General features: G+C 43.8%; 1 protein-coding gene across 1 annotated transcript in view; it reads right to left on the bottom strand.

Moving 5' to 3' along the window:
- Positions 1-12,669, bottom strand: part of TMEM132C (transmembrane protein 132C) — a 293,156-nt gene that overhangs the window by 120,499 nt on the left and 159,988 nt on the right. The window contains exon 3 of the mRNA XM_034791295.1: positions 6,561-6,707. Coding sequence (XP_034647186.1) covers positions 6,561-6,707 — 147 coding nt within the window. The remainder of the gene's footprint in view (positions 1-6,560; positions 6,708-12,669) is intronic.

Raw genomic sequence — 12,669 nt, 5'->3', positions numbered from 1 at the left:
CCCAGCCATGCTCTCTCCAACATTACTCTGTGCCCCTCTAGGGGAGCGCACCCCACAGATTGAAGACCTCTGAGCTATGCAGATCCTATTTGTCTTTTGCCTTGTCCTGAACCTTTTCTAATAACTCAGGCCACATAAATTTATGTCGGATTCCATGTGAAGTCCAGGAGAAACTCCTGATAGTAAACAGCTCTTTAAAAGAAGAGTCTGGTTGCTCACCCTCCCATCTACCTCGGAGGGTTGCAGCTTGTTGCCATGAGAGCTGCGGTGGTTATTATTACGCTGACGTTTGATACGTCCGGAGCCGAATCAGTCAAAGTATGGAACAGAAAGGGTAACGTAGCCTCCGCAAAACACTCGTTTCACATGGATTCCCACAGAATTTACTTTTCCTTAACGCTCAAGAGAGCTCCCCTTGACATTGCTTTAGTCGTGCTTCACTGGCCTGCTGCCCCGCCGCCCCACCACAAGCTCCAAAGAAGCCAGAGAATGAAAAACAGACCTTCTCCAGCAAGACAGCAGGTGCATGCATCTATGGCGGGCATAAGGGCTGGGGCTACAGTCGCTGAACATACCCCTGATTTTCCTCGACCTTAGAAATAGATTGCTTCCTTCCCTGATACGGGAAGAGTTCAGGGGGCTTTATACCCCGCGACCCTGCCTAGATGAACGCTCCAGGCATTTACAGCAGCGAGAGAGCGTCCTCACGAAAGCTTCCTTGGGGAAGCAACCTTGTAACCCTAGACTTCTGTGGCCTAGAAAACACGCTATTACAATGTGCAGCTGGCTGCTCCTCCGCCGTCTGTGCAGATGTCCTGGCACTCACATGATTCATTGGAGGATTCTTTGCCGTGGTTTGCCCTGTATAAGGCACGGGGGGTGGGGGGAGGGGTTAACCCTAAATTGCAGAGACAACAGGCAGAGAGAAATTCGATGAGGCAAGGAAATAAAAGGGGAAGGGAATACTTTTAAAGCCGCAGATAAGGATTTAGCTGTGTGATTTCTACTGACGTTAAGGACAGATACACAGGTACAATCCCATGTGTCACGCTGAGCAGACAGATTCACTTCACAGTACAACTCAGGGATGACCAACACTGGGAGCTCTGAGGGTCACACTGGTACCTTGCCCGTAGCCCAAGGGCTGCGCCCAATTTGCTCTAAAATGTGCATAATATTTAAAAGAAAATATTCAGCCAACCACGTTTGCTCATACGCAACCTCCTGGATAAAGGAATGGAAATTGTTAGTCACGTGGGTTCATCAGCAGTAAAAACCGGAAGCCGCTCAGCTTTCTCCCATGGCTAACTAGCCAGTTTATGCATACAAATGTTTGCAGGCACAAATCCAGCATCTGTTGTAAATTTACCCCATGAAATCCTGTGGTCTTTTCCCATTGCCTAATATCACAGCAGTGGTACGTGCCATCCCGACTCAAGTACCCCACAGAAGAACAACTCCAAAGAGAAACCTTGATCCTTAAGCACCAAACATCTGGATACCCAGTGCAAGCAGCAGCGATCCCTGATCAAACCTCAGTGTTTTCAGGACAGTGGGTGGCTTAATTCACTGCCACCCGGCCTCTGAGCTTTGTGAGATTCCTGGTTAATTGATCACAAACTGTGCAGGCTGGAAAGGCTACAGGCTCTAAAATACTACCTTGGTATGTGAGAGGGTGAATGTTGGCGGGGACTGCTTATCTCCAGGTGAAATATAAAGCCAGAAACACAAACCATCACCCAATGTGTTACTGCTTTGAAACACGCTGATCATACGCCCTAGTTTTTTAATCACAAGAGCACTTTTGCTTCATGCTTGAGTCACTTGATCTATCAGCATCATGTGAGGCCAAGGACCTGCAGAGAATTCTAATGGCTTTTTTGGTTTCCTCTGCATCCTGATGATATGAAATGCAACTCGGTAACATCATCAGCTCATTCTGTACGACTGCAGAGATTCTCAGCCTGCTAAAACGATGTGTTATGTGTGTTGGGGGATGGGACTAAATGACTGTGACACAGTCTGATATGTGAGCGGGAAGTACTCTCCCCGAGTATGGCTTTTTATTAGGCAGATGGCTAGAGAGCCATAAATCCACAGGTCCCTCAAAGGTTCAGGGCCAAGGGGATGAAGCGTTACATTGTAGTAGTTTTCCATCAGGTCAGTTTTTCTAACAAGTTTCTTCATTCTCCCACACTCACTTCCTCTACCCAGTTAGATACACAACCAATGTTAGACAACAAAGCAGGATTCCCTTACAAGCACCAAGTGACTCCTTGCCACCACTGACTGCTCTGACTGTTACACACACACACACAATGGAACAAATTCATCCTTGCACTGGCCCAGATACCAGCACAAGGATGGAAAGAAGGCAGTTTGTGCCTGCCTCATTCAGGCGCTTCAAGGGCCCTATCAGCTTCCATATCAAGCCAAAGTAGCCTTTAGTTGCATCCTGGCTGCAATGGTCCCTAGGGGGCCTTTTGAGAGGACAGAATCTCCGGAGCACAGGCTTTCCCAGTCAGGTCCCATCCCACGTTTTCTCAATGTCCTCTACTCTGATGCTGTTCCACCTTCCACTCCACCCCCTGATCTGTCCTGGAACACCTTGTGTCTGGGGTTGCTGTGCAGGTAACTTAGAGCTGGCTTCCCATCAGTCCCCCTTCTGCACTGAGGCTATTCCCAGGGAGCATGGGGAAGGCCTTAAACTGGCCATATGTCCCCTAGGCTGCTGCTAAGAATGGCAGGGAGATGATGCACCAGGATCAGGACATTTAAGTAGCTAAGACAGCAACCAAAATCTGCTCATCTATCTTTAGGACACATTTCAGTTCAGCCAACTGTCCCCTGGAAAAGAGAACCGACAAGAGACACGAACTGCAAAAGGAGTTGTTTGTGTTCCACTCCCCCTAATCAATAGGTTGTTATCTTAATCACAGGTCAAATGGAGCTCAGGGTACATCTACACTACAGCGGGGAGTCGATTTAAGATACGCAAATTCAGCTACGTGAATAGCGTAGCTGAATTCGACGTATTGCAGCCGACTTACCCCGTTGTGAGGACGGCGGCAAAATCGACTTCTGCCGCTTTTTGTCGGCGGCGCTTACTACCACCTCCGCTGGTGGAGTTAGAGCGCCAATTCGGGGATCGATTGTATAAATCGATCCCCGAGAGGTCGATTTCTACCCGCCGATTCAGGCGGGTAGTATAGACCAGACCTCAGAATAGGTTATGTTATTGGGCACCTAGGCACTGTTGGGTTCAAGCTGCTTCTGGCAACAAAAAGTCACTCTGTTTTAACGGTGGAATCTTTCTTGATGAGCAGAAGGTAATGTGCTATGGCCTTGGGGTTTCAGAATACAAGTTTATGGAGCCTGAGAATGTGTGGTTTACCTAAATTCTTGGGAGTTCATAGTACATCATTTTAAATCGGAATAAAATACACCCCCTTATGGTTTTGTTATTGTGTATCAGGCACCAAGCTAACATGAATATGAATATACAGTCCTTGTCCCTGAAGAGCTTACAATATAAATACACAAACAACATACAAAAGGGTGGGGGGGAGGATGCAAGAAAAAGCAAAGTGACCCAAGGGGGAAATTAATAGCATCTAGTCACTTCCACAATTGTTTAGGTTTTATCTGGTTTTTTTTTGTTTTTGTTTTTTAATTTAAAATCCATTTTGTTTCATCCATGCTTCTTTGAAGGACAGCAGTAGTGTTTACCGGCCCTTAGGAAGATATTATCTCCTAGTTCAGCAAAGCACTTGAAATCAAGGGTGAGTTTGTGCTTGTGTGCTTTGCTGCATCAGGACCTTAGTTTTAAGGAATCTGAAAGAGCAAAGTGTGATGGTGTAGCAAATAAGGGATTCCAGGTGATGGGGGCTGCCCAGAAGAAAGGCATAAAGGGCAGATTTCCCTATGTGTGTGCTCGACAAAGTCATTGCAGCATCAACACTGTATCACATCATGATTTTGCAAAGAAACCCTGTGGATCACAGTGAACAATGGGATGCAAACTCGTTTTGCTGGCCCAGAATAATTTTCAGGAGACCGTATTTCGTAGTACACCGAGAATCAGGATGGTTCTACCAAACTGGGGCTGCGTAACTGCCCAAGGGGAGAACCAATTGTTTTTTAGATAGCTTGCAAAGCAGGGGGAAGACTGTACAGCTTTCAAAGACCTCTCCTTCTCTCTCCCTGCTAAACTGGTTCTCTGAGCTTTACTGGAACGGAGCTGATCGTGCTAGGAGGAAAAACACTATACTGTGCATCTGGCTATTATCTCCACGGCAAGCTGTGTGAACAGATCCCATTTTCGTAACACATCTGAGAAATAAAAATCTTTATTTGCTTCGTTTTAACATGGAAAACATCCTTCTCTGCTCAAATAAGTTTACAAGTTCACTGAGTTTCAGCAGGAGAAGCTTAAACTACATGGAAGCTGAAACTCCCAAGCAGAACCTCACATTTTCTAATCTGACCTTACCCACCAGAATGTTTTACATTGTACAGACAAGCTACATTGCTACGCTACTTTGAAAAAACCGGTGGCAATTGAGAAAGACTCCATTAGAGGTCTGAAATCCTCAGCCAAATTAAATTAGCTTAATAGAATATTTGTGCTTTGCACCGAGAGGGCTCCAAATGACACTCAATAACAATCATAATGTCCATCTCTCGGCATGCATCCCCCATGGAAAATCAGTAGAGACACCTAACTGGCACTCATTGTGTTCAGTGAGGAAATCCCATTAATACTACTTCATATAGTAAAAGCTGTATTTCAGTACATTAGCTGGTATATACTTCCACAGTGGTTGAAGAGCTAATGGCGTCAAGGTTTCGGTCTATCCAATTCTTCCTAATGCATTAATATTCCATTCAAACCTAGCCCAGTCATGCTTTTGAAAGAAAAGGGCTATTTACATATGCAAATCAAGAGGTGTTAATTAACACATTCACTTTTATTTGCATAATCAGTGTTAAAAATATTTTTATAGGTTAATTAGACATGATGCAAATTGGATTAAGAAGATTTAATTTGGGTTTTGATAACCTGACTATTATATTTCCACAGCTGTAAATACATTTGGCATTATACGCTGGTTCTAAAGCCCTGGTTTGCTTTTCAAACACCGTTATTTGGCAGACTTAAATGATTTATACTTTCTCTTTTCTCCTGCAACCTCTCTATTGCAAATCCCACTAACTGCAGTGATATCTAGCAGAGATGGATTGAGCCAGAAAGCTGCTCGTGGCAACAGATGTTTTGACACTTTATGCAAGTCTACCATTTGCTATGCACTCTCGTTGTCCGGGCACAGAGTAAAAACATGATTACAACTTCCTCAAACTCCCCTGTGCCTGAAGGAATAGTGCACAAATCTTCAGACCAATTGCAGGGGATGTCACAAACCAAGCTAAGGTGGATTGAATGTTTATGACCCTCTGCAACAAGGTTGGGCTAAGACTTGAGGTAGTAATGAAACACCAACCCAAGCAAGCATCACATGGTTTTATATGGATCATACATTTGCACAGATCTAATACACAGGAGAGCAGTAAGCATTCGTTATGGTAATGTGCAATGAGAGCCAAACTAGCTTCCATTGAAACATATGATATAATTCTTATTGTCTGAAATGGGAGAAGATTCGACCTGAGAAACAGTCACAAACGGGTATGTTACAGCTGGATTAACTCTTAACAAAAACATACAACACAGAAACATAGGAATCGCCATTCTGATCAAACCAGTGCTCCCTGGAGTCCAGTATTCTGTCTCTGACAGTGGTTAGTACTAGATGAGTCAATAAAAGGTGCAAGAAACACTGCATTGGACACAGGGTCGATTTCTTCCTTTGCCCAGGCAGTTAGTGGTAGGCTTATGCCCTAGAGCATCAGCATTTATACCTCATCTGGTTTTATCTTATCAAATATACTCATTATCCATACAAGTTTCTATGCCTCATGGTGAGAAGGAAGGCAGACTCCTCCTCCCGGTATATCTCAGAGTGACCCAACCAGGCACAGAGGACTTCAATTCAAAAATTCTGGGAGAAAATAATTGTCCACATACGGCACAAAATCAAACCAAACCAAACCACCCAAACTTTTTTTATTATACTGAACATTGTCAATACCGAAAGCTTTGCATGAGGATCCCACACTAATGCTTACGAGTTATCAAGGCTCATTATAGAAGAGTTCATTGGCGACTTGATGGACCAACCACGGACGAAACAAGGTCAAAGCTATCAAGTCAGACAAATCTATGCTCAGTAAAGACCTTTCAAAGACATTCATGCTGAAAAAAATAGCTCTATTCTATTCGTTTCAGCTTAAACTGAGGAGTTTTATTGTCTGAAAAGTGAGATGCCCAGTTATAGATCAGCAGATGGTGCCGTAGTTAACATAAGTGTCTCCAGATTTCCAGGCTGTAAGTTTAATAGCTCTACTAAGTAGTGGTTAACATGAGCCCTCAGTCTTTCAAGCAATGGATGGCAACGGGGATATAAATGAGTGTAATGCTGAGCAGATGTGAGCGTTCTTACCTGTTCCTTGAATTTGGTGCTATCCTTTGACAGCTAACGGTCGTGGTTGAATGTTTTCCACCATTCCCCACCTCCTGCTTCACGTCCCATTGCCGGGGATCGCTTGTCTTCGCGCTCAGAATATTCACGCCCTTCTTCACCTTGGCCCTGTTGGGAGCAGCAATTGTGAAATATTTAGAAGAGGGTAATTCATGACTGTGGCCTTCCTAATGTAGCTCAAAAAAATTCAATAGATCAGCATTAAGGAAAGCATTGAAGGTGTTTTTAAATCCATTTGAACCTGGTAAAGATAGCAGGAGGGATAACATTAATGCAGACCAAAAAAAACCAAGGTGTCCTTCTGGCAATGGTAGGTCAGTCTTGGTAAAGCACCCCCATCCTTTCATGTATTTATACCTGCTCCTGTATTTTCCAATCCATACATCTGACAAAGTGGGTTCTAGCCCACGAAAGCTTATGCCCAAATAAATGTGTTAGTCTCTAAGGTGCCACAAGGATGCCTCGGTTTTTTTGCTGATACAGACTAACACGGCTACCACTGAAACCTGTCATTAATGCAGACCTGAGCTTTGTCTACCAATGGCAACCTTTTAATTTTATTGAAAGGATAAATTAACTATATTTCCATAGTCTCAGACTTTAAGGCCAGAAGGGACCATCATGATCATACCATCTTCATGTTGTGAAGCTTTTTGAGAAAGCCAGGTTCTCTGGGGGTGGTTTATGACAGCAACTGTGAATGTAAGAAAATTTACACACCGGATTCTTTCCCCCATTTCTGCAAAAATTCCCCACTTAGGTAGAAATTTGCGGAAGACCCACACAAAGTCCTCGGAACCCAAACTTAGGCTATGGCTACTACAGGGCATACAGCGGCACGGCAGCAGCTGCGCCATTATAGTGCTGCTAGTGCAGATGCTTCAAGCTGGTGGGAGAGAGCTCTCCTGTTGACTTACCTACTGCAGCCCCCGCGAGTGGGGGTAGATACGGCAGTGGGAGAAGCTCTCCCGCTGACATAGCGCTGTCCACACCAGCGCTTAGGTCGATGTAACTTACATTGCTCAGGGGGTGGCTTATTCACACCCCTGAGTGACATAAGTTATACTAACATAAGAGGTAGTATGTACATAGGCTTGGATACATCATAGGAGTCTCATTTGGACTCTTTCCACTGGCATGGATTTCAGTAGCAGCTCTTTGAAGCAACCTTCTTCCTTCCTTCTGATATACTTGTAGTTCTGTGGCATTAATAGTGCATTGGTTCATATTCTTGCTTTTTGTCTTTTGGGTCCTCTCATTCTATAATGCCATTCTAAGGAGATTCTCTTTTGAAAACTTTACCATACAAAGAACGTAATCTATTGATTAAAACTGGGGTCTGTATTTTCATTTCTGCCATGGATTTGCTGTGTGACCCTGGACAAGTTAGTTAATCTCATTCTATGCCTCTAATAACATCAGCCCTGGATGTTATCAGGTTTAATTAAAGAGAGTTTATAAAATGATTGAAGATTCTCTTAAGTGCAAAATTTATGACTCCAATTTCGGTGACAATCAATTTTCATTACAGGACATCAAGATTGAGAGAGACCTATCCATCTACATAGGCACTAATACAGTTCCTATCTCCAGAGCACTTGTGAGCTCACAAAAGTCAGAGTTGGATTCTCGTACATGTGTGCAGGGGATAGCAGTCAATTACAACAACTTGATTTTGCAACAATCTGGCCCCAGCATTACTTATAGCAACCTAAGTCCTGTTCTAACTCAGGCCACTGGTGTATTGTCCTTATGGGGCTTACCTTAGTGGAAGCCTGGAGGAAAGGGGATAGAGCACAATGGAAAATTAGACTCTGAAGACCAGATTTTCAAAGGTTATTAGGCACCTAAGGATGCAGATACGTGGTTCTGAAAATCCCACGAGGCATCTAAGTGCCTAACTCCCACTGAAATCAAATTTTCGTTTCACCAAAAAAATTGAAACATTTTCCATTTTGGGTCGACCTGAAACTATTTCCCCCCCAATTCTTCAGTTCATCACAAACTGAAAAATCAGTTATTCTAACAGCTCTCCTTCGGGTATTTATTAAGTTTTTTTTTTTTAATATTTGGTCAAATTCTTAATTAAAAAAATAAGCCATCCTGGCACTGAAATTTGCCTGGCACTGAAATTTGATAAAACCTCTGAAATCCATATCTGAAGAACACCCACTGCTTAAGTGTTAATAACTCACCAAAGAAAGAGAGTTAAAGATCTTCAACCTAGACCTTCTGTGCCTCTTCCACTTGAAAACGGCTTTGAAATGGCACAATGTCAGTTGAAATCGGATTCACGATGTTTGAATTTTGATTAGGATTACAATTTCCCCAGGAGTTACAAATTGCTCTTTCAACCATGGAGCTCGAAATAGTCAATGGATGGACTCTTGTTTATTAGGGGGGACACTTTATCTGACCAAGGTTAGTAGTACAATCCAGTACCAGAGGACAAAAGGCCCTGGCTACAATACCGTTCTGTTAATTAACTACAATATTGGGCATTAGGATGAGTGGCCTTCGCATCTACCATTATGTAAAACCCATTTAAAGAAGCATCCTATTCAGGAATAAAGTAGGTTACATTTAGTAAGGAAAAAAATCAATGCTGTGATTGCACTTAGCACTGGAATTAGGGTATGAATACCCAGAAGACTAAGCTTCCTAAATAAATATGCAGATGTGTAATCTGTTACTCTCCCTCTAAAAAGGGCACTGAGTTTTATATAACAAGGTCAATGGATGAATCAGAATTAGGTCAGACCGTACTGAGTACCATGTACTTTTAAGTAGGTCTCTACATACATGCTACAAATGTTTTCACTTAAATGTTAATTTACTTATGATATCTGACTGCTAGCAGAACAAAGTCTATTTAGTTCCTTTCCAAAGATTGGCTGACCTTGTTGTAAGGCTGTAATTAAATATTCATTGAAAATAACCAATCGTACCAACTTTATATATAAAAACTTGTAAGTCTCAGCTCCCCAGTAAACCCCTAGACTAAAGACTCCTGGGCCAAATTGCTTGCTAGTCTCCGGTATTTACCTCCCTAACCTGTGTAGCGTTTATACATATACCACATTCTTTAAACTGAGGCAAGTGTGGCGGGTGACAATAAGTGGAGATGACAAGCAGCTGGAGTACTCCAGGCTTCCTCAGAGCACACTTCCCCAACTGAACAATTTTCCTCTCTGCTGTGCCTATTCAATCCCATAGGATCACTCAGCCAGCCACTTCATTTTATCCCTCCCTTCTCCAAAACGCATCGTGCCAACCTATAGAAACCCATCGTGCCACTCATCCCGTATGAAACATTTGGCTAATTATACCACATCATGCTTTTCAGTTGCTTTCCCCAACAGCAGGACGGTCTAATCATCAGAAGCGAGCAGGACGTACTTGAGTTCATCAAACCCCAATGTCAAAACCGAGCAAATCAAATTTTGTCTTCCAGCTTTCATACTTTATTTCACTCTTCCTTTTCCATCTCCGTGGGCCACATTTTCCATCAGCCAACAGAGCAAGTAATCCGTCACCTACCACCACTGCTGCTCTCTGGAGAGTTAGAAGTGGTTATATTTGCTCCAGGCATTTGGTTGTCCAAACACCCAAAGAATTACATCTCAGAATACAGACTATCGGCATTTCTAAAGCATCCAATATAGCCTCTAGGTGTTGGTTTTGGACCTCTGTCCAAAGTAGGACCAAAATTCTCTTGTTTTGCCTTGCTATGGCCATAAGCTACATTCCACTGGAATACTGCCAGAACCCCTCGACCATTTTGACTACGTCCATGGCAATAGTAACCCAACCAAGGCTTATGGCCTCCCTATCAAATCCAGTATTCAAAGGTCTGAAATCCTACCCTTGTCCTTGAAGTTTCACTGAACTGCATTGCTCCTCTCATGGGGTCCCTGATCAGCTGAGAATTCAATCCAGCAGTTGAAACAGAGACAGGACCACCAGTCAGTCAGCAAGGTTAGACAAAAGGAAGAGTCCTGCTTCCTTTCAGCAGGCCACATGCTAAGAAAAGAGGAAGTGTGCACTCTTCCCTCCCCGTCCTCATGGATGGAGGAAGAAAGAATGGGGAAAGATCTAAACATAAGTCCCAATCCAGCAAAGCACCAAAGAATATGTTTAACTTTAAGCATGTGAGCAGAATCTTTGCTATGCATAGGACTGTTCATATGCTGAAAGCTAAGCATGTGCTTAAGTGCTTTGCTGGATTGGGGCTGTAATTTTTGATCCTTTGGCAGAAATAAACCACACAGTAGAGAGATGAATCACCTTCAGTTTACAATTGGACAGAGTAATGGTGAGATCAGCTTTAGGTTCACACTGAATCAGGATTTCTCTAAGGATGGGTTTGAAGCCCTTTTCCATGTAGTAGCCAGAATGTTGAGTGATGAAAACTTGACTGTTTTGCCTGGATCTCTGTGGTTATTAATTTGCATCACAAAAAACTTGTAGCTCAGATTTGTCTCAGACTGATCTGGGGGCTTCTCCCTCTTCTCCCCAACAGATAGCTAGAGCATTTTGTTGGCATGAAAAACAAGTAGCATCTTGACTTCACAGAAGACAGTCTCTGGCACTTTACATTTGAAAATCACTGGATAATTCTTGCCAAGACTAAAGAAAGGAATTTTAGAAAACCCCACAATAATAAACCAACTTTGTTTAATTTCACACTTTCCAATCAAAAACTGAAGTCCTCAATTTCATCGGCAAGCTTTCATTTAAGCCTAAAACGTCTCAGGCTCCCTAGAGTGTAAAATTAAGAGACAAATAAACATAATTAATGTGTTCAAATCAACTACAGATACAAACCTTGTCATTCTTATTGCATTTTGGTGTCTCTTCTGCTGTTAGATTACAAGAAACCTCATGTTTATCAGTAACTATATGTAATAAGCATCTGATAAAAGCAGTACATCCAAATAGCAATTAAATCAGCAACAGCCACAGCGGAAGATGTGATTTATGACTCTAGGAGTCTTTGAAGCCTTCTCACATTAAATTTTTCCCATTTAAATTAAAATCTTGGGTGCGTGTTTATGGTCATGATGGGTGAATACCACCTGCAACCGTAAGATATCCAGAAGGCAAGCTATGAGCTCTGCAAATTTCTTCACCTGCCAATCCTAAATTCCAACACCTCCCTAGTTCAACTAGGAGCAGCTCCTAACAAGAGACTCACCAGTCAGGGCCGTCCCTAGACATTGTGGTGCCCTACGCAGCCACCCCCCACGTGTGGGGAGGGGAGAGCTGGTCCCAGGCCTCCGTGGGGGGAGGGGGGGAGCTGCGCCCAAGGTCTGTGGAGGGCAGGAGCAGGCTTGGGGGGGGCAGGAGGGAATCATCCCCCAAGACGAGCCAGCGGAGTGGAGTGGGTTGGGGCTGGGTCGCTCCACTTCCCACTGCCCGGTGAGTGCAGGGTGTGACCGCCCCCTGCTTCAGTTCCCTGGGATGGAGCTCAGGGGAAGGGGTGGAGTGGGGACGGGGCTGGGGCGGAGCAGGGGTGGGAAGAGGCAGGGTGGGGGCAGAGCGGGAGCAGAGGCAGCTCTCCTGGACGGCTCAGCCGGCTGGGGGATCAGGCTGGCCACCGGAGCAGCACGCAGCTGCGTAGTTTGCATATGGACAAGGACAGCCCGGCTCCCAGTGGTGTTGTATTGTGTGGGATTGTTGTGATACTGACAAGAGATCTAACAGCGAAGGCCCTGCAATCATATGTGATTCCGCTGCAAAATCAAAGTCTGAGTTGAGATGACAACACTCAATTTCACCTGTGACCGACATTAGGTTTGAAACAGTTTTCTAGCGCTAAGCCCTCCATTCCCTGCCAGTGTGTTTTCTTTTCAGAAGGTTATAGCTAGCTCTGAATCTTGTATGCGCCATTTAAACTCCATCCTTTCCCTGGCATGCTGTTCTTTGATCCCAGCACAGTCTACCCTCAGATCAACAACTGCTGCTTCCTACAGAACAAACAAAACAATCCCACCTTCTCAGGTGCTGCACTGTATGACTTTTTAGTAAGAAGTTTTCTAAATTTTATATACTATAAATAAAATCTTCT

This window comes from Trachemys scripta, chromosome 15 (genome assembly GCF_013100865.1).
Source record: "Trachemys scripta elegans isolate TJP31775 chromosome 15, CAS_Tse_1.0, whole genome shotgun sequence".
Classification (NCBI taxonomy): domain Eukaryota; kingdom Metazoa; phylum Chordata; order Testudines; family Emydidae; genus Trachemys; species Trachemys scripta.
Note: the sequence above shows the minus strand (reverse complement) of the source record. Positions and strands in the feature narration are given on the sequence as shown.